The sequence below is a fragment of the Nicotiana tabacum genome, chromosome 6 (assembly GCF_000715075.1).
Source record: "Nicotiana tabacum cultivar K326 chromosome 6, ASM71507v2, whole genome shotgun sequence".
Lineage (NCBI taxonomy): Eukaryota > Viridiplantae > Streptophyta > Magnoliopsida > Solanales > Solanaceae > Nicotiana > Nicotiana tabacum.
Window position 1 is genome coordinate 61,022,692 of NC_134085.1, and position 23,352 is coordinate 61,046,043.

The 23,352-nt window shown below is 37.5% G+C and overlaps 1 protein-coding gene across 4 annotated transcripts; it reads right to left on the reverse strand.

Moving 5' to 3' along the window:
- Window positions 1–12,161: 12,161 nt before the first annotated feature.
- On the reverse strand, window positions 12,162–23,124 carry LOC107773061 (protein BTR1-like). Of its 4 annotated transcripts, none has more exons than XM_075254791.1 (5): window positions 22,835–23,124; window positions 19,799–19,965; window positions 19,620–19,720; window positions 13,804–13,878; window positions 12,162–12,955 (listed from the first exon to the last, which is right to left on the reverse strand). In XM_075254791.1, the coding sequence occupies exons 1-5, from the start codon at window positions 22,926–22,928 to the stop codon at window positions 12,898–12,900; spliced, it is 495 nt and encodes a 164-aa protein (XP_075110892.1). In that variant the 5' UTR covers window positions 22,929–23,124; the 3' UTR covers window positions 12,162–12,897. The 4 variants fall into 4 exon arrangements, with proteins under 4 accessions (XP_075110892.1, XP_075110889.1, XP_075110890.1 ...); XM_075254788.1 differs by having other exon boundaries at window positions 13,685–13,878; window positions 22,835–23,102; XM_075254789.1 differs by lacking the exon at window positions 12,162–12,955 and adding an exon at window positions 13,236–13,502 and having other exon boundaries at window positions 13,685–13,878; window positions 22,835–23,114.
- Window positions 23,125–23,352: the final 228 nt, after the last annotated feature.

The following is a 23,352-nucleotide window of genomic DNA, read 5'->3' on the forward strand; positions in this document are numbered from 1 at the left end:
TAGGAAGAAAAAATAAAACAGAAGGCGTCAAAACACCTTTAACGTTGGCGGCAGAAGTTCTTAAAAAAATAAAGTAGGTCATGGGTTGGAGATTTGAAGTTAAAATAGCAAAAAAAACTAAAGGATAAATAGAATTGTGGAGTAATAAGTTAGGGCATAATTGGAAAGAAAAATAGAAAACAATCCCACCACACCAAATCGATTGTTTCAAAAAAGAGGACTTTTCATTGTTCCGGAACAATGGATTTAACAATACAATACAATCAATTTTAATGAAACAATCAAAACAAACATTGTTTTAGAATAATAATACAATACGATACAATGGGTAACAACCATCCAAACAACTTGTTAGTGGGTTTGGACATAAGAATGGTAAAATCCCGTTAAAAAAGTTTTAAAAAAATGGAAGTTAAAATGCTACTATTTGAAAGTTCGAGTTATATTAAATATAATTTTGTGTTGTTTTTAAATTTTTGCGTGATTTAAAATGAAAAAAATTGAAACCAGTCTTTCAAAATTTTTCAAATTTTTGAAAAATTCCGAAATTCATTTTCAAGTGAAAATTAAAAAGTTTATGGTCAAACACTGATTAAAGAATGAAATTTTTTGTATGGCCAAACGGCCCCTTTGTTTCTTGGGGAATCATTGCACTTTTGATCCCTCAATTATTGAAATTTTTTAATCTTCACACTTTTAATACTTTACCGAAATATTTAGCTAGCGTTTGGAGAAACTTGAAAAAATAATTTTTGAAGTAGTTTTGAAAAATAATTTTTGAAAGTTGAAATTATGTTTGGACATGCATTTTATTTGAAAAAAATTTGAAGTTTTGTGAGTGAGAGAACACGTTTCACCCAAAGTCTACCCTAAACTAGATTTTGGGAACTTGAAAAATAATTTCAGAAATTTTTCAAAAATAGATCATTAATCTATGAACAAACAATGTTTTCAAAACAAATTTGAAAAAACGTTGCCAAAATGTATGGTCAAATGGGGCCTAATCTTTGATTAGATTAAAATGTATTTTGCTCACTAAACATAATAGTACGTTACTTTCACATAAGTTATATTACTCTTAAATATGAAGTGCCAAATTGCCAATACATATTTAACATAACATATGTACATTTAAATAATTTATCAATTAATAATTCATTTAATTTATGAACATTCACAAGTAAATAATTTTAATAAAATGCTCATATCACTTAATTGAAGGTGTTACGCTTAATAAATTATCAAAATTGTTACACCCCATAGTTTCATAGGTGAGAGTACGTCGTAAGTCAATTGATGTAAGCTCCGAAATGAGATCAGCTTTGAAAGTACATAAAGTAAGTTAATCATGTTAACTTGGAGGTTATAAATATTTAAGATCGTGGATAACAAGTACCTATAGGGTTGAAAGGCTTAGAAGCTAAACAAATTGAAGAAAATAAGCTTCGTCGAAAGTCGACAAGTTGGGAATGTTATAACATGTACTTTTGGGGTGAGACTAGGGTGCTCAAAATGATAAGTAGGTTATGTTATGAGTTATTTTTGTCTTACGATAGTCGTGTGTTATGTTTCGAAGTCAAGCGAGTTGTGGAATAAAAGTTGGTAAAGATCATCACAAGTTACATTCATAAATATGCTGAAAATTAAGTCAAATGTAGCTAAGCATTTCTCCCACTGTACTTGGAATTACGGTATGGTCCACATATCAAATTGAAGATCTACGAGTTTAGTTTCTAACGTATTAAACCGTTTATCGATACGACATCGAAGTAGAGAGATATTTGCAATTTCGCGAGACTGTGCAGACTGCATAGGTGACAAGTAGGTGTGTCACTAATGCTTTTTGAGCAATACATTTCGTATGTTATATGAGATATTTTTGGGACATGTTATATACCAAATTTAAGGTCTTGGAATGTAGTTTCTAAGTCTCTTAATCGTTCGTTCATACAACATACGGATAAAAAGATATAAGTATCGGAAGAAGGGTCAATGCTAGGGTGCCAAACTAGCACCTCTTTGAGTATTCAAAAGTTGATATATATATAGGATTTTAAATCGTATTTCTATTCATTTTTCATAGAACACGACCATATAACCCCCAAAAACTTACCCTTAAGCTCTCTACAAGGGTTCCAAAGAAGATTAACATCACGGGTACGAAATCAATAAGCGATAACATTAGAACGATCCTTACGACATAAGTATCGCTATATCGCCTCTCTTTTTCTTTGTAGTTTGAGTTTTGGAAGGTACTTCATAGTTAAGAAAATATGTAGTTGATATATTTAAGCTTTTAAATGTCAAGTAAGATTAATAAATTCGTTTCATAATAGTTAGAACTCACGGGACGGTGATCAGAAGCCGTAAGTTCAATTTACTTCACTTTTAGTGGACTATTTTGTAGTCCACTCGTGTTGGCCTCTTGTGCTGATATTTTACGGAGTTTTGGAGGATAAAAGGTGTGGAGAAATACCATATGATGACGGAATGGTGGGCTGGTCGTTCGTTGTTATATTTTTTAGGTTGTTTGGCACTACTTTGGTTGTCGTTTTATGTAAGAAGTGATTAGGGTGTGTGGGTTATTTTGTGGTATATTGTGATGGAGATAAGGTTGGAAAATGATGCATATATGTTGTTATTGTTGTTTTTTTTTTGTTGTTGCCATATAATATTGGAGGAGGGTCTTGTTACAAGGGAGATGCTGCCCAAATTTACGTAAACGAGCTACTAGTTTAAGTTGCGGACTTAGCCTTTACTCAGCACTGATTTTGAATTTCCTTATGTTGTGGTAGATTGAGTTGAGTTGTTTGAATAATTGTTTGGAGGGTATTAATGACTTAACGGAGTTAAGGTATGTTAAGGCTAAACATTTCCTTCAGTTTGGCATGATCCAGTAACTATATGTGTTTGATAACGAGACATAAAAAGAAGTTCATATTCCTGACTTTATGTACATTATCCTAGTCTCATAAGTTACAGCATTCTCCCTTTTTGGGACTTCATATTCAGTTTAGTTTTGTCTTCTTTTAGCCAAGAGAGCATAGAGTCTATATATATACAATACTACAGTATTTTCACCACCATCGAGCTATAATCAATGGGCAGGCCCCTATTGGGCAACCTCTGATCAGATGGTAAGTTATATATCGAGCCTACTGTGGCCGATCACCTATGAGCGAGCCTAAAATGGTCGAGATACAAAGCCTAGTATGGTCGAGCGCCTATGAGCGAGCCTACTACGACAAAGCAATTACACATATCGAGCCTTATAGGGCCGGGCATCTATTTTACTTACTATTTTGAGAGAGATGAGTCAGTATCAACAGGTAAGCATATTTTCAAATTATATTTGACTCCTAGGTACTTTTAGTTATTATATTAGCAGTTCAGTTTCAGATTTCAGTTATTCTGTTGTCTTACATACTCGGTACATTATTTCGTACTGACGTCTTTTTTGTTGGGGCTGCATTTCATGCTTGCAAGTCCTGATAGATAGCTGGATAGACCTTTCCAGTAGACAAAGTCAAACATCAGCTTGGTTGGTAAGCTCCACTTCATCGGAGTTACCAAGTCTATACCTTGGAGTCCATTTCATATATACAGGTTTGATGGGTAGGTCGAGGCCCTGTCCCAACCATGATACAGTTTAATTATCTTTAGAGGCTTGTAGACGAGTCCTGTATATTTTTTATATCAGTATTGTGGCTTTACCAGCCCTACGTAGATGTTTAGTTTGGTATTGCTGGTTGTAGACGTTATTTTTAGATGATTTAGAATATGGCCTTATTAGCCTAAGTTGAGGGTTACCCCTCCAGAGTTCACAGTTACAGAGTGGTACGCTCGGACCGAGTATGGCACTGGGTGCCGGCCACATCTCTTCAGGTTTGGAGCGTGACAAAAATATAGTAGAGACTAAATTCATAAGAAAACATCATATTTGAAGCTAGTAGAGAGCGCCGATGAGGAAGAGAAAAGGGCGAATATGGAGCGTTATAAGAAGGCAAAGAAATAGGCGAAGTTAGTAGTCACGACGGCGAAGACTATAGCATTTGAACGTTTGTATGAGGAACTTGGGGGCAAAGACGGAAACATGAGATTGTACAAGTGGTAGGACCGGGACCTAGACCAAGTGAGGTACATCAAAGACGAGGAATGCAAGGTACTGATGGAAGAGGCGTGTATTAGGCATAGGTAGCAGACATGCTTCCATAAATTCTTAAACAAGGATGGGGACAAGAACATCGTGCTTGGAGGTTTAGAGAACTCAAAGAGCCAGCGAGATTTTGGGTTTCGTAGGAGTATTAAGGTTGAGTAGATAATGCATGAGATGAGTAGGGGTAAGGCGACTAGGCCGAACGAGATCGGTAGAATTTTGGATAGACACTGGTCGGGCAGGCTTGGAGTGGCTTACTTTATTGCTTAGTATCATTTTTAGAACGAAAAAGATGCCCGAAGAATGAAGGTGGAGTTTGATGATTCTGTTGTACAAGAACAAAGGTGATGTCCAAAATTGCAATAATTATAGGGGTATCAAGCTGATGAGTCACACTATGAAAGTTTGGGAGAGGGTAGTGGAGAGGATAGGTGAGAAAGAGTGTGTCTATTTTAGAAAACCAGTTCAGATTCATGTCGGGGCGGTCGACTAGAGAGATAATTCATATTGTGAGGAGATTTATAGAGCATTATAGGGAGATGAAGAAGAACTTGCATATGTTATTCATTGACCTAGAAAAAAACTTACAATAAAGTTCCGAGGGAGTTTATATGGAGATATTTGGAGGTTAGAGGTGTTCTGATAATACACTAGGGTGATTAAGGACATGTACGATGGGGCTAAGACTTGGGTGAGGACTGTGGGAGGAGACTCAAAATATTTTCTAGTGGTGATGGGGTTACATCAGGGATCAACTCTTAGCCCATTTTTATTTGCCCTGGCGATATATTTGTTGACGCGACACATTCAATAGAATGTACCATGGTATATGTTATTTGCATATGACAAAGTGTTGATTGACGAGACGCGTTTTGGGGTTAATGCTAGGTCAGAGGTGTGGAGACAAACCTTGGAGTCTAAATGTCTCAGAGTTGCACCCATGAAGGGTGTGATGAGGTTCAGGAAGAAGAGCAAGTTGATCCCTCAATATATTGGTCATTTTGAGGTCTAGATATAATGGGAGATGTGGCCTAAAAACTTACATTGCCACCTGGTTTATCGGGAGTTCACCAGTGTTTCATGTTTTCATGTTTCGAAAGTATTATGAGGATCCGTCACTTATATTAGACTATAACACTGTATAATTGGATGAGGATTTGACTTATGACGTGGTGCAGGTGGCCATTTTGGACCAGCATAATCGAAAGTTGAGGTCGAAGAATATAGCATCTATGAAGGTTGATTGGAAAGGTCAGCCGGTCGAGGAGGCAACTTGGGAGACCTAGCAGAAGATGCAGAGTAGATATCCCCACCTTTTGAGACCCCATGTATGATTCTAGACCCGTTCAAGGAAAAAACGTTTGTTTAAGAATGGGAGAATATAACGACCCAACTGATCATTTTGAGTATTTTAGCCTCGTTTCCCCCTACTTAATGATTTACACATGTGTGTTTTTTATTATGTGACTTGCAGGGTTGGTTGGTTTATTTTCGGGGAAAATTTGGATTGTATTGGGACACTTAGATTCAAGGTTGGATGCATAAGTTGTAAGAGTTCATCGGAGTTTGACTTTTGTGTATACGAACCCGAAATGGTATTTTGATGGTTCCAATTGAATTGTATAGTGATTTTTGACTTATGTGTATGTCCGGATTTGGATTTAGAGGCTCGTAGGTTAATTTGGTATTTTTTGGCGAAAGATGGATAGTTGAAGGTTTGGAAGGTTCATAGGTTTGATCGAGAATTGACTTTCATGATATCATATTCAGATTCCGATTTTGGGAGTTGGAATATGTCCGTTGTATCATTTAGGACTTGTGTGCAAAATTTGACGTCAATCCGAGTTGATTTGGTGTGGTTCGGTATGAGTTTTGGAATTTGAAAATTAATTAGTTTCTTTAGGCTTGAATTGAGGTGTGATTCATAGTTTTGACATTTGTTTTGTATGATTTGAGGCCTCGAGTAGGTTTGGTGTGATTGAGTGGAGTTCCGGGGGCCTCGGATATGTTTTAGATGAGTTTCGAATCATTTTGGATTAAGTTAGCATGGAAGGTTTTTTGGTTCTGGTTCTTTCGCACCTACGATGGATGGGGTGTAAGTGCGATGCCGTAGAAGCTGGATGGCCGCAGATGCGGCACGTGGCCGGAAAGGTTGAGTCATCATATGCGAACTGTGGAGCGCAAAATGCGTAGGTGCAGAAGCATAGAGTTCTCCCTATAAGCGGATGTGGGTTGGAAGAGCAGGGACCACAGATGCGCCGATTTGTCCGCAGAAGCGAAAGCACATGTGCGCTTAGAGGTTCGCATATGCAGGTGGTCGAGCACTTAGTGCACCTCATAGATGCGAGGAAGGGACCTCCCAAGCGGTGTCGCATGTGCGGCATTTTGAACCGCAGATGTGGATTAGCTGGGCAGATTTATAATTTGAAGTATTTTGGTTATTTTTCATTATTTTGGGTTGCGGAGCTCGGCTGGAGGCGATCTTTGGAGAGAATTTCACTACAATTGAAGGGGTAAGTAATCTTTATTTGATTTTGGTATTTAGATATTAATTATCCATGGATTATTACACCTAGTTTAGGTGAATTAAAGATTAAATTTGGGAGTTTTTGGACTATGATATTAGTGAGTAAAAATTGATGTTTTGAGGGTCGACTTGATATTAAAATTGGATGAAACATATATATACTCATATTGAAATGAGTATTCAGAATTTGTGAGTTTTTTGGATTTCGGGGTGCGGGCCCGAGATTGATTTTTTTGGGTTGACCTTCCATATTTGAACCAAGATCATAGCTTTATTATTTGGGGTTATTTTCCATGGCTTTTATTAATGATATTAAGTAACATATCTAAACTTAGTTTGAGGGTAATTATCCTTGTGAGCTATGATACTTGAGATGTGTTGGGGTGACGCACGTGCTAGGTGACAGGCATGTGTGCACACACCGAGTATTCATGATTCGGGTAGACTTTAGGCTACTATAAGACTTGTTTGCTTTCATGCCTCGTTATATCCGTATTTTCTTCACTTGTATGATTATTTGAGTTATGACTCATGTTAGCAATCATGTCTAGCCTATGTGCGTATTTGTTTGAGACATGATAGGTCTATTCTTGTTATTTGAGTTGTTTGCCTTAATTGTAGTCATATTCTCTGTCACAATTCTTCATCCGCATGTTATATCTCAGTTTTTGTACACCACGTGTATGTCATATCACATGCTATTATTTCCTTATATATGTGATGAGCTGAGTTTTATGATATGTGAGCTATTGAGACTTGAGCGGTTGATGACTGGTGTGGGTCATAAAGCCGTGTTGTGAGTTATATTGGATCGGGTTGCACGCCGCAATGGATTGATATTTGGATCGGGTTGCACGCTACAATAATTATATTGATTGTTGATTAGCGCTTGGGCAATGATCTGCCTCTCAGGAGTATGATATTACAGTAAGCGAAAACACGGTGTTATATATGTGCTTTGGTGAGGGGCATTTATTCCAGGCATCCATACATTGTTGAATATGATCGTGTGTGAGATGGTGATAAGCATTTTTACTAGGCACTGTGAGTGTGCTGAGGGTGAGTATACTTCATGACTTCACTGTGATGTTATTTACATGACATGTATATTTGACATGTAGGCATAAAGATTTATTTTTCCTCATGCTAGATGGTAAATGAAACGTATTATTTGTTGCTAAAAATTTGAAAAATCACAGTTTCCTTGATAAACTCACGCTTTAGCAATTTCGGTGAAAATTGGGCTTTGACTATTATACTTGGAAAGCATGTTTAATTTTTCATAATTGTGAACAAACTGAATATGATATATTTTGAGTTATTTAATTTTATGTCATCATTATATCATGTGTTGTTATTGATTATTGGTGTTGTTCGCTGATTTTCTTCCGAACTCATCACTACTTTCAGCCCCAGGTTAGATTTGTTACTATTGAGTACATGTGGTCAGTTGTACTCATACTATACTCTACACTTTATGTATAGATTCAGGTACTTCAGGATGCGATGATTGCTAGAGGTTTACACCGGTTTCAGCTTGTGGAGACTACAAGGTAGCTGATATGTCGTTAGTAGACCTTGAAGTTCTCTTTTGGTTATTTTGTTATCATTGTTCTATCGTTCAGACAGTTTTGTATTGAATAGTGCTCATGTACTCGTTGACACTAGATATTTGGGTTGTTGTAGTTGCGATATTGTTGCTATTTTTCGTATATTTTATGACATTACCATTGTTGAGATTATTAAGTTATGTTATTTGAGTGTTAGGCGTAGTCACGAATCCGGTGGGAGTTTAGATTGTGATACAAGCGTAAGGTTTCCTTGAGCCTAGGAACATAGGTATCGAAGGCAAGCCACCATCCGTTATATTGTCGATCCCACTTGAGCCAAACAAACATGGTATTTTCGGCAAAACTCTTATATGATTGGGACTATTTTCTTGCCAAGTCTTAAAGTGAAAAGGGTATGTATAAACGTAAATATACCATGGTCTGCTGAATATAATCCTCTACACTTCACGAGGGGCTAAAACCTCAATGTTCTTCCAGTCACAATCCTCTTTTACAACAAAAATATTGGTCGGGCAAATAGAATAAGGATATTTACCATCAACTCTATTTTTGTCATTATCAGGATAAGAAGATTCCTTTTGAACATGAAGATCCTTTTCAAAAGACAATTGAGAGTGGATGATTGTGTATGTAGATGGATGTTGGGTATCATGTTTCTTAAACTTGTTCTTCTTGGATAGGCCACAGCCGATGCAAGTCTGGTGTCGGTGGATGAATAAGTTAAAATAAAGTTATGTTGTTTAGGGGTAGAAGATGTGTTACTGGGAAAAACAGCAGAAGATATGGTGATGAAAAGTATGAATTTGTAAATTTTACTAAGAAAATGAGAGTTGCAGGAAAGCTTCGGGAAGACCCAGAGAAGAAAATTTGTAAAGGTGAAGATAAAGGTGGTGAAAAGGGAAGAAGTTTATAGGCAGCACAATGCAAGGCCATCACACCTAGCTAACTGACGAAAATAATTATCGAATCACACGTCAACTCGTATTCGGCTAATTAAATACAAAGAGTTGTGCGTCCTTTCAAGTGTTAGAAACCGTTCAAGAACTTTCTCGTCAAGAAAAGAGAAAGTATTATCTACTTCATGGTCATATCAAGTTGAGTCATCTGAAAGTAGGGGGACTATCTATATTGGGTAAAATTAATAGATGATAGGTGGATCGTCGAATTGACATGTGGCAGTAAAGACAGGTAGGATATGAGTCAGCAAATAGCTGACACCAGGTATAAATATGTGATCGAGGTGTTGTATAAGCCTCAAAGGAATCAAAATTGAAGAATAGAATTTGGAATCGAGGTACCAGTTGGAGAAGACAACATTAAAGGAGCAGTCGTTACAAAGAATCATAGCATTTACTATGGGTGTTCATAAAAATCCGAAAACCCGAACCAAACCGAAAATCAAACCAAACCGACCAAAAAAATCGATACTTTTTGGTTTGGTTTTGGTTTTGAAATTTAAAAACCGATCAAATTTGGTTTGGTTTTGGTTTTAATTAAAAAAAATCGAACCAAACCGAATATAAGAGTAGCTATTTTAAATTTATTATTACACCTCTATATATATACACACACTTTTATACAAAGTTTTAAAATTTTTATAGTAAATATTAATCGTTTGCACTTTTAGTACAGTTCTTTACCTTTACATTCTAGTTTAATTGGTAATTTTCTTTTGTTAAGTGTAAAAATGTATTTCGATTACACACTTGTTAGAAATTAATCATATTGCCTATATTTTGGTTAAGTTCGATTAATTGATGTGTTATAGCTGATGGGTAGTTTGGTAATTTGTAATACGATCAGGGGTAGTTTGTTAATTTTCAGTAAGGTCGGAGGGGTAGTTTAGGAATTGTACATTTTGTAATTGTTTATATGAAGCATGAGGGACAAAATGAAATGGGGTGGGTTGTGATATAGTTGTTTAATATAAAGGGGGGACAAGACAAAATTTAGTGGGGGAATCTTGTATTTATTTATGTTAAGCATGGGGGACAAAATATAATGGGGTGGTGTGATATGTTTATTTATTGTAATGGGGATGAGTGGGAAGATAATGGGTTTGGTAGAGAAAATGGGTTGATTTTAATTGATTAAAAGATTTATGGGTTATGGGATATAAGTAGAAGTCTTGAAATCAGATTTTGGGGAGACAGACAGAAATAGAGAAAAAAAAAGAAGGAGACAGACAGAGATAGAGAGAAAAAAAAAAGGAGAAAAAAAAATTTAAGAGAGAAAATTCCGAAAAAAAAAATACTAAGACTTTAGAAAAACAAAAAGAAAAACATTCTGGAAATTCAAAAGAAGAAGAATATACACCTGATATATAGTCCAAATATTCTGAGATACGGATTGAGAAATTAAGGGTTAAACACTAACTAGTCTTTCAAAAATCTGAAAAGTTTCCCTTTGCTTCTGTCCGTTGGTTGTTGTTGTTTCCGGATTTTGTCTTGATTTTAAAATCTGTCACTAAGTTTCTCGTCGCTGGTTGTTACTAGTTGATGGGATTGTTGTTGTTGTATGCTACTGAATTTCTGCTGATCTCTCACTTTTCTTTTGCTTCCAATATCAGGTACACAAGTGACACGCTGATTATTGTAAACTGAAACAGGAAGCATGAATACGAAAAATGAAGAATTGAAGTTCTAAATTTATTTTTGAATTATATTCTTAATTTTATTTGTATATATAAATTATTTAGCTTACAAAAATCGGAATCATGTAGCTATTTAATGTATATATAGTGGAACATCCAACGATAGCTTAACGAATGAACTATCTATATATTGCTTAAAAATAAATAAATGGTGTAGTAACTCCGTCTAAGTTAAAAATCAAACGAATAGACCATTTCGGAACTTGTAAGAAAATTGTTTAGTTAAATAATATTGGTTAATTCCAGCATGTAATTGTTTTAGGATTAAAATTAGATTGCCAAGTAAATAAATAAATGGCGTAGTAATTCCGTCTAAGTTAAAAATCAAACGAATAGACCATTTCGGAACTTGTAAGAAAATTGTTTAGTTAAATAATATTGGTTAATTCCAGCATGTAATTGTTTTAGGATTAAAATTAGATTGCCAAGTTTTTTTTTAATTTGACAAACTGAGAACATGCCTAGTATAATATAATTAGGTAGTAATATGTGAGCCTGTGCCCGTATTGGCAACGGACTGCCTTCCTTGTATCATTTTTTCAGAATTTACGAATCATATTCGAAACTCAACTATAACAACTCAAGCATGTAAATAAATTAAGACCTTTTCTCTTTCATTTTTGTAGAGACAATTTTAATAGAAAATGTAGGCACTTTAGGATTATCCTGTAAATGAGATGAGCCTCGCCAAAATAAACGCACAAATTATGGGGCCCTCGATAAATGTTTAATTAAAATTACTTAGACTTCGGGATGAGCCGTTTAGCAAAATTCCACGGCCTTACCCAGGAATAATAATACGATAATTGCTTCAGGCGTGCATTTTAATAATCTTACCTTCTTAAATTCGGGTGCGCATTTATGTGACCCAAATCCAAATCTCAACGGAGTCGGAATGTATTAACAACCACGGGCGCATTGATTGTGACATGGTTCGAAATGCATTTTTACAATGTTGCAATTCCATAAAAAATAAACAATAATAAAAGCGATTTTTTTTTAATGAAAGCACATAAGTAATAACATGTAATAAATCAGATATCTAGCCATTATAACAATTTAAGCGACTGTGCTAGAACCACGGGATTCGAGGGTGCCTAACACCTTCCCTCGGGTCAACAGAATTCCTTACTTAGAATTTCTGGTTCGCAGACTTCATTTGGAAAGTCGAATATTTTCCTCGATTTGGGATTCAAGATAAACCGGTGACTTGGGACACCAAAAGCAAAACCTTTCCCAAGTGGCGACTCTGAATTAAATAAATAATCTCATTTCGAATATTGTCACTTAAATTGGAAAAACTCCCTCGCGCATTCAACCCTTCGGGCGGGCGCGCAAAAAGGAGGTGTGACAACAATCATGTAACTAAGAAACATTGAGATAAAATTCCATTATAAATAGCCAAATGCTTTCGAAGAACCAGCAAATACATACCTCCACTATAAAGAAATGGAATTCACTTATATATAGCATCCTTATAAGTTATAATGTTATAAGATTGTAAGTCGAGCTGGCTGAATCAGAATTAATAGAGGTTAAATAACAAATCTTAAAATTCAAACAAATTAAACTAAAAAGTCTTACATGTTACTAATAACTTGTAAATAACCACTGGTTAATTATAAATCAAAATAGTATTCGTGCTAGTGAAGAAGAATGTGAAATTGTAGTTGAAATAATTGCTTTGTTTCAAAAAAAGATAAAATTCAAAGTTGTCCCGCATTGAACCCGCATTGAACCCGCAACTCGCGCCGCCCCGCTTTAAAAATTTTAAAAATTGTTTTAACCCGCCCCACCCCGCACCCGCATAAGAGTAAACCTGCCCCACCCCGCACCCGCCCCATTGCCATCCCTAAGAATAGTAGAACCACAATTAGAAACAGAATAAGATATAAAGCTGACAGAAGAAAGGTAGCTGACTTTTTGGTGAAAGCAGAATTGCATAAAAAAGTCCTAATGGAATGGGGAATAGACCTTGTTCTGATATCTGTTATTTGTAAATCTCCCTCCAATTCCATTTGGTGGTCCATAGTTCATTCCCACGTAAACTGCTAAGGAAAAGGAAGATTTTAGATTCTGAAATCAAGAAAAAAAAAAAAGGCAGCCTGGTGCACTAAGCTCCCGCTATGCGCGGGGTCCGGGGAAGGGCCGGACCACAAGGGTCTATTGTACGCAGCCTTACCCTGAGAATAGATTCTCAGTATAGATTCTGAAATCAGATACTGAGAATTAAGACAGATTGAATTTCTCAAATTTTGAATACTTCAATCCAATAACCACTTAATATTTTTAGAATGTAAAGTAATAAGCAAGGATTTAGTCACTAGATGACCATATGAAATCAAAAACCATTTGCATAATGCTGCACCAAGTCAACCACTAGTCTACTACAGTAATTTCCTGAACAATACACCTGGTAGAGCTAGGGAAAACATCATTTAAGAGGCTGGATCATCATTATCTTAGAAAGCCCTACGAAGAAGAAACAAGCGTTGTTCCCTTATCCATGCATCCATTCTATTTAACCTGAAATCCTCTCCGACACCACCAGATTGCCACATTTGGTTATTAAGCAAGAACAAGAACTGCTTATCCCTAGGAGAACTAAGCATAAGTCTAAGATCTCAGGGTAGTCATTCAAAAAAGAAATGATAAAGACATAAGAGCAGATCTTATCCTTATCCATGCTGACAATCACTTAAGTGGAAGTATTCCTAATTAGTTTTTTTTAATCTCTATAGTGGAAGATTTCCTAATTAGTTATAATTGACGCATACCTGCATATGGAAATGGAGCAATGATAGATTGTATATAATGACGGTCTTCTGCCAACTTATATAGAATCAATTCAATAGCTCGCATCTGCTCCCCAAGAGTTCCAGTCACTATTACTAACCTATCATGCAGTCCTGGAAAATTGTTATCCTGAGGAGATATTTTTATGCCAGCCCGTGAGTCTTCAATAAATGATCTGTAATATAAAAAGCATCTACAATCAAAACCAATGATTTCTTTACAGCCAATATTACCAAAAGCTAGAAACTAACAACTTGTTAAAGAACTCCGCTGGTATATTTAACTGCAAGATAGACAGTTCATATGAACCTTCATCCTGTCATAAAAAACTTTATCAATAATTATATTCCCGTGATCTACTGATGGGCAATGATCTTTGTCCTAACCTTTCTAGTTGCCCCATTATGTCTTTGGTTCGTCATCTGTGTAGGGGACAGGGACCTACGCAATAGAAACATTAGCTTTTGAATAACGCATGGCCTTATACTTGCAGATTTGCACCTGATTTATATGTGACAGCTATTCTTATCTTAACTTTTCATGTTCTGAGCAACCTCTGAAGAAAAAGCACTAGCTTTCATGGAGGAAATAAGGCATATCAATCAACTATGACTAAACTCCAAAATAGTTGAGGCGATTATTGGATCACCTATATCCACTCCACTTAATTCAACTCCATTTCAATTGAGAAAAGAAAAGACAAAAAAGGGTTAAATGCTGTAAGCAGATGAGCTTTTCAAATTAGACTATGTGCTTCGTTCAAAGTCAAAAGCCCGCCTAATTCTAATTGATCCTGTTATTTTTTTTAAAAAATCTAGCAGGTTCCTGGTTGTCCAGAATTCCTTCAATTTTTTGTTAGGACTTTTCGAATTTTATTTTTTTGCGCTTGTAGTGACTCTCCAGTGAAAAGGCGTGAGACGCTGGTCATGGTGGGTCTGAGGAGAGGGAGAGGTAGGCCTAAGAAGTATTGGGGAGAAGAGATTAGGTAGGACATGGCACATTTGCAACTTACCGAGGACATGCCTCTTGATAGGAGGGCGTGGAGGTCAATAACTAGCGTAGAAGGCTAGTAGGTAGTCGAACGTATCCCTTTCTCATACCTTTGGTGTCACATATTCTTCTCGTACTTTCTTATACTTAGATTTCTATTACCAGTTGTTTCTTTCGTCTTGGTTATCTTATTACCTTGTTGTTGTTGTTACTGCTTCTTTTTCATAGTTTCATTGTATTTCTTTTCAATAATGTTGTGACGATGTTTTTCTTGAGCCGACGGTCTACTAGAAACAGCCTCTCTACCTTCACAAAGGTAGGGTCGGGTTTGTGTACACACTACCTTCCCCAGGCCCCACGTGTGGGATTATACTGGGTTAGTTGATGTTGTTGCGTTTGTAGTGACTCTGGATCTCCCTACTTTACCTGTTTACCATATCAATGCCATTTCTAACTTTGGACTTAAGTAAAGATGAGCGTTTTGTCTCCAATAAATGACACAAAAGCTATGACCCCCCCCCCCCCAAAGCAAGCATATATACAATGAGAACACGAGATTTGGATTTTCCTCGCCATTAACCCTATATGGAATCGCAGGTGGACTCTTCTTTGCCTTTGGGCTCCTCATACCTACCACACGATGAGCAATGAGAATTAGTTATAACTCTAAAACTGCCACCAGAACTAGCAGGTATTAAGTAGAAAAAAGACAAATATGCTCAAATCTTTCTTTTAGGCCAATAAAGGAGTTGATGGATCGGCTCCATTCTTAATATCTCTCAATTACTACTCCACGTTTTACTTTCTAAAAGTTTTAAAGAAAAACAAACTCCTCACTCCTCTTTTTACTTCCTCTCCTACTTTACCACTTTCACCCCAGATAACAACAAAAATCTTTTCTTTTTTGTTCTTTTTAACTCAGAGGCATGGACTTTTCTTCCACTAGTAAAGCAGAACGGCACAATCTTCTCACCTGTGCCAGAATGAAAAAGGCACCATATCATAGTTTTACTCTTCAGCTAAAACTCATGCTGACAGAAATCTCTCGACCTTTGGAAGACCATAAAAATCCCCACCTTCCTATAGAAATGGTTTTTGTTATGTCTTCTGAAAAGGTGTTGTTTCTACATTATTCTATTTCCAAATATTAAGTATCACGTGTTCTTTGATAATCTTATCTGCTATCAAAGAAAATTTTCACAGTTATCTTAGAAATAGAAAGCAATCATATAGGCTATATTCTTCTTAATAAGTAACATAGAGGCTATATAACGTCATCAAAATATCAGCAGGGTGTATCTGTGATGGTTTACCAGAAAATACACACAAAAATTTGTATTAACCAGGAAACTAACATCGATCAAATAAAATGCACATCATCTGTTTGGATGCAAGCCTAACCCATCTATGTAGAAGAAAGACTTTTCCAATGGCTAAAATCAATTGCATTCTTAATAGAATCACAAATTGGAATACAGCAGCAAAACTACAGTGTTTGCTGAAAGACATATATGTACACACACACAAAGTGAAAGTCCTGAATACAACAACAACTATGCCACAATCCCAAGCAAGTTGGGGTCAGCAAAATAGTCCCAAGTCTAAAACATATTTTTGTTTGTAACAAAAAATAATCACTTAAGAAAATGATAGAACGTATACTTTAATCCTTAATAACTATGCAACAAGAAATCTTTTCCTACAGCACCCTAAACAGTCTGTCTACATGGACTACAATCCCCCTTTTAGCTTAATACAAGAGAAGGTGACTGAATATATTTTTTTCCGGATAGGTAAGAGAAGGTGACTGAATTTACTGATCACATTTATCTTCAATCACAAACAAACAATAACAACCCAGTGTGATCCCACAAGTGGGGTCTGGGGAGGGTAGGAAATACGCAGCCTTACCCCTACCCTGGAAGGGCAGAGAGACTGTTTCCGATAGATCCTCGGCTACAGAAGGTGAGAGAAGCCCTGGTAGCAAGTAATAGCAAAACAATAATTAAAAAACTAAATCGGGGATAGCAACAGGTAATATAAAAGGGGTACTGATAACAAGTAGCAGCAAGATAACATATTCAGAAAACTAATTCCAAGGCAGCAGACGAGAATATGAATGAAGTACAGCTAGCAAACTACGGGATTACCAATGGCAAGTAACAACGAAACGAGACATGCGAATATAGAAAACTAAGGAAAAAAAGGGCACCGAACTAGCGCTAATACTATCGAGCTAGAGAAGATAAAGGGAGATGCACGACTACCTACTAACCTTCTACCCTAATCTTCAACCTCCACACCCTTCTATCTAGAGTCATGTCCTCGGTTAGCTCAAGTAGCGACATGTCCCGCCTGATCACCTCTCCCCAAGACTTCTTTGGCCTACCTCTACCCTTCCTCACACCTCCAAAGGCCAACCCCTCACATCTCCTGACAGGGGCATCTGCGCTTCTCCTCTTAACATGTCTGAACCACCTCAACCTTGCCTCCACAGGGGCCACTCTCACCTTGTCTCGAACAACTTCATTCCTAATTCTATCCAACCTAGTATGCCCACACATCCATCTCAACATCTTCATTTCCGCTACCCTCATCTACTGGACATGAGAGGTTTTGACTGGCCAACACTCTGCCCCATACAACATAGTCGGTCTAACAACTACCTTGTAGAGCTTACCCTTAAGTCTCAACGGCACATTCTTATCACACAAGACACCGGAAGCGAGCCTCCACTTCATCCACCCTGCTCCGATACGGTGTGTGACATCCTCATCTATCTCCCCATCCTCCTGAATTATAGATCCCAGATACTTGAAACTCTCTCTCCTGACAATGACTTGTGTATCGAGTTTCACATCCCCGTCCGCCTCCTGGGTAACACCACTGAACTTGCACTCCAAGTATTCTGTCTTGCTCCTGCTCAACCTGAAATCATTAGACTCCAGGGTATGTCTCCAGACCTCCAGCCTCTCGTTAACGCCACCTCACGCCTCATCAATCAGGACTATGTCATCCGCAAATAGCAAGCACCAAGGCACCTCCCCCTGAATGTGACGTGTCAAAGAATCCAACGCCAGGGAAAACAAAAACGGGCTAAGTGTTGATCCCTGATGCAACCCCATCTCAACCGGAAAGTAATCAGAGTCTCCACACCTGCTGTCCTAACTCGTGTCTTAGATCCATCATACATGTCCTGAATCACTCTAATATACGCTACAAGCACTCCTCTAGCCTTCAAACATTCCATAAAACCTCTCTGGGGACTCTGTCATAGGCCTTCTCCAGGTCAATGAACACCATGTGCAAATCCTTCTTCACCGCCCTAAACTGCTCCACCAATCTCCTCACAATATGAATGGCCTCAGTGGTCGACCGTCCCGGCATGAAACCAAACTGGTTCTCGAAAATGGACACACACCTCCTCAACCTCCCTTCAATCACCCTCTCCCACACTTTCATCGTATGGCTTAACAACTTGATACCCCTATAGTTGTTGCAGTTTTGGACATCCCTCTTATTCTTGTACAGCGAGATCATCGTACTCTGTCTCCATTCTTCGGGCATCTTCTTTGTCCTAAAAATGACGTTAAACAACCCAGCAAGCCATTCCAAGTCCTCCTTACCCACGCTCTTCCAGAATTCCACTGGGATCTCGTCCGGCCCCGTCGCTCTACCCCTACTCATCCTGCGCATAGCCCCTACAACCTCCCCCACTCGTATACGTCTACAGTACCCAAAATCTCGCTGCCGCTCCGAGTGCTCCAACTCCCCCAGCACAATGCCCCTACCTCCATCTTCATTCAAGAGCCTATGAAAGTAAGACTGTCATCTCTGCCTAATCTGTGCCCCCTCCAATAAAACTCTTCCCTCCTAATCTTTTATGCATCTCACTTGGTCCAGATCCCGGGCCTTCCGCTCCCTCACCTTCGCTAGTTTGTACAACTTCCTGTCCCCGCCTTTATCCCCAATTTATCTTCAATCACAAGTGACAAAAATAACCATATCCATTAATGCCTAAGTAAGGTTAAAGCTGCGGTTTGCATCCATATAGCATCCCCCCACACTCTTTCCCCCTTTTTGGTTGATCAGTTAATCTGTGTTCATAGGACTTTGTTGAATTGTATAGGAAATTGATGAAACGGATAGAAAGAGAACCTAAAAGGGTAAAATAGCAAAAGCTCAACTTCCAGAAACTATTCCCATACTACTCCCAAATGTCACATTGAGGGCAATCATGGTCTAGGACAGGATATCGTAATATTAACCCAGAGAATTTAGCTATGGAGACTTAATCTAGAAAACAAATATAGAAAAAAGAAGTTTAACGATTCATATTGGAAGAAGGAACTTAGTCGCTTGAACATGCATTGAAGCAAAGCTTCTATTTGCATGTGTGATATTATATCAAGGGGTAATAAGCTGTTATTCATTATTCAATGGATGCATGGACTCAAGCAATTGATCATTGTGCCAATCAGAAACCAAAGACAAATGAACACTTTCATTTCAAGAGAATCACTCCAGCACATGGCAACATGCAATTTTTGCCATAAACTCTGAGAAGAACAACTACTACTACGCCTCAAACAAGTTGGTGTCGGCTATATGAATCCTCGCTTCTATCATTAAGACAAATTCATATCATCATTATTCCAAATAAAATAAAAGTGAGTGAAAATTACAGCAAAAAGTATTTCAATACATTATGTCATTTAGGTACATCACGATGATGATGATGATAATAATAATAATAATAATAATAATAATTTATTTTGATAAGCATCATGATGATAAGCATCACAAGTGAAAATTACAGCAAAAAGTATTTCAATTAAGATAAGAACATGAAACTCAGGTGTGTTTCTAAGAGCAATACGCAAAATGCAAATGCTTATGAGATACGAATCTAGTAAGAACTCATACTTTATAGTGGCTCCTCCCTTCCCAATAATTCCACCACAAGAGCTGTTGGGCACAACTAGTCTAACTTTTGACCGCACGTCATCACCATCTTCAGCATAAAACTGACTCAAGAAAGAGACAGTATTTCAATCACTATGTCGATAAATGAACGGAGAATGGGATTCAAGATAGCTTATTACCTCATCTATCAATTTACCAAGAATAAGTTCAACTGCCTTGAGTATATTATCCACAAGCCCAGATACCATTATAACCCTATCTGACGTACCAGGGAAAAACTCAAAGTTGCGTGACAACTGAACTCTTGCCCCAGAACGGGACTGAAACTCGGTGATTGTTGAGCCACCTTTTCCAATAATTAAACCGGCTTCAGTATTTGATAGAAGAAACTTGATATAAGTTTTCTCCTCCTCGTGGTATGGAACATCAGAGTGAGAAGGAAATAAGAGACAACACGAAATAAAGTAGCCCTAAATTTGATATTGTAAGTTAGTGAGCAGAAGATATAGTGACAACACAGTCTACTAATCAAAATTAAAATCATGATTTTGAACAAACAAATTAAAAAGATAACAAGCAAACATGATGCTCATGAAATCGCAAAGGTATTAAACAAAGTGCTATACCTATGTGTCTGTCTCATGATATCAAGCAGCTTTTCAAATATAAATCCTTAGTAATGAAAACAAAATCTGGCACCTCATTTCCCATCTTCCTAAATCAGCCAAATAAAAAGCAAGGGAAAGTACCAAAATCGATGCAATACAGGATAATATTGTCAACTATACAAAGTGGGAAAAGCATAAAGTTCTGTTGGGCTTAAAGTGCAATTAAAGCGCCCACTTTAACCAAGGAAAACGAAAACGCAATAACAGAAAAAGGTAACTCAACACAAACAAAAACTTAAATGGAGAAAGAAACTTTAAATTTTCTAGTCTAAAGCAAATATTGCAAAAATCATGCATTTATTGCTTTCAAACTATGAGTAATCAGCTAAGTAATGCTTTTGCACATATATGGAGCGTCATCACCCTTATAGTCCAGTTGATAGATGGTAATAATCATACTTTGTTAGCCCAAACATGAGTAATGTTACGCGGCACATTCCTGAGATTCCTTGGAAGGGCGACGTAAGGCTAAGCAACTGATGTCAGTGCAGTTACTATCCGCCAACTCAGCTCCCCAGGTCCCCTCCGTATGCTGGACAAGATTGTCAGAGCCGTATGGGAAAACTAATGTCAAGAGCAATTGAGAGAACATAAATGAGAATTGAGAATGAAAGAAAGCTTGATTGTATTAATGAAAGCTATTACAGAAAAGCGAGAATTATTTGCTTGCTAGAAAGTTTGATCGTTGATCCCCCCTAATAGTGCTTAAAAAAAATAAACCAAAGTTACAAGACTTGACCTAACTAAGCTAGAGGAACATAATGGAAGTACATGAAATAAAACTACTCTATATTTACAATGAAAAGGACTTAGTTTTCTACAAGGTAGAAACAGGTTCGTTGTCAGCAACCTTGTCTTTGGCATCACGGTGTGCGCGCACGGCGTTGTTGGCATCTGCTTGCGGCTAGGCGCTAGCGAGGGCTATCGGTGGGGAAACAGAGGCACATGCGCGCTTATCACTTGGCGCAGCCAAGACCACGGCGCCGTCCATGGCGCTAGGCGTTGGGAGGCTTGCTAGGATGACATGGGGCGCGTCCAAGGGGTCATGGAGCATGGCTGGAAAGCTGCCCATGACAGTAATCATGATTTTTTTTAGGTCAACTAACATTGGGCAGTCTTATAATGCCTGTAAAAGCTTTAGATATTGTAATAAAGCCCTAAAGTGACCTAATGTTATTGGAGCTTAGACTTGACTTAGAGCAAATATAAACTTGCCTACTCGCTCCCGCATCAATCTCCCCTTGATGGAATGGAGAGGATTTTGCCTCAAATTTGGATTTAATTATATACATGTTAGGGTAAGAGATGTTCGACATCCAAAGTGATGAGACACCGTATACTCCTTGGCGCTCCAGCTTGTAGTGTTGCTACAAAAAAATTGAGCACTCTAAAAGGCCCTTTAAATCGAGGCTTTAGTTCTGAATTGTGCTTGGACAGAATGCCTCGTTCCTAAGGTACAGCCACAAAGAGTCCCTAGGCGCACACTTGCAATTCTCCAACTCAAAAACAAAGCTTCTTCATGTTCTGAGCAAATTCGAAATGTGGTAGAACTAAGTCTCATTTTCTGATACTCTTCTTAACCATGTTTGTCAATGGTTACCGAACGTAGTCTTCAAAAAGTGACTTGTATATTTTAAGTCACAACCTAAAGTTGTTATCTTTACAACTTCATGAAGTTTGTCCGCCTCCTTGGAAGAATGATAAGAAAATAAGAGGCATTGTGAATGGTATTACATCGACTCAAGAGTGCTAATTTAGAAAATCGACAGCTAACTAGCATTATTAATTCTTTTTGTTCCAAGGAGCCCACCAGTACAAATCCATGCACATCATTCCAAGGATTAATAGATGTGCACACATGCCCGATTGGTGATGGCTCTTGGATTTGTGACAAACAATGCATCTCTCCACAATGAGTTGAACATATTGAGCCACTTTGAGCCAAAAGAAGTGTTCTTGAACCTGCTAAGCGTTTTCGTTACACCAAAAGGTCCAGCTAACCTTTCAGTGTGCTTTTCTCGCGACATGCTATAGTCTTGTTGTTTATCATGAATTGCTGATATTGATCCCGAAAAAAGACAGTAGTTGGTAGATACAGCTAGGCCATGAACAGCCAACCATCACAGTGTAAAAATTGGATAGGTTCGATCGATAGTCACTGGGGCCTCCTAAAACGATCTACTAAATTCATTGAGTTGTTCCAAGGGATCAAAACGGCTAGATATTAGTTTTTTTATAAGTATATCTAGAGACGTAATTTACATCTTTTTTTGAGACGTAATTCGCATATTTGGAACCAAACATTAGGTCATGAACTATCCCAAAAACCACCAAAATTCATCCTTAGGTTTTAAAATCACACATATAAGCTAAAAAACCTGCTCACATACTGATTTTCACACTGTCGTATAGAACGTCGGATCAACAATGTAAAACGGCATTATCATAAAATTCAAATACGGAACAACAAAAGATAGCAGATCTGAAGCATCCAGTTGTTAAAAATATGCGCAAAAAAAAAGAGAGAATAAAAACAGAGATGATTACCTGAATGAGGAGGCAGCGATTGGCGAGGCGAAGATTGGTCCTGAAGACCTTCAGTAGAGGAATTGTAGTTAGATTCTGTCCCTTCCGTTGCCATTATCAGTGTTTCTGCGTGAATAGAGAAGCGAGTTAAAGCATTCGCATCAGAAGCTGAAGAAGTGATTGGGGGGGGTGGGGTCCTAATTCAGAAGAGGAGGAAATGGACAGCGACTGAAAAACGTCTGTGCCTTCTTTTCCTTTTTTTACTCTTTCGTCTATCTTACACTCTATCCTTTTTTTACTATTGGATACATTGTATTATTTATTATTATTAAATAATATTTTGTTATTTGATTTAACTGTATCGTATTTATTAGTACTAATAAATTTATTAAAATATCCTCAATTATTTAATAACAAAATATTAAACGATGGGGTTCTAATTCAGAAGAGAAGGAAATGGATAGCGACCGAAACAAATAGGATGAAGGCTACTTCAAAAGAGGAAACTTATGTGCCTTCTTTTCCTTTTTTTTACTCTT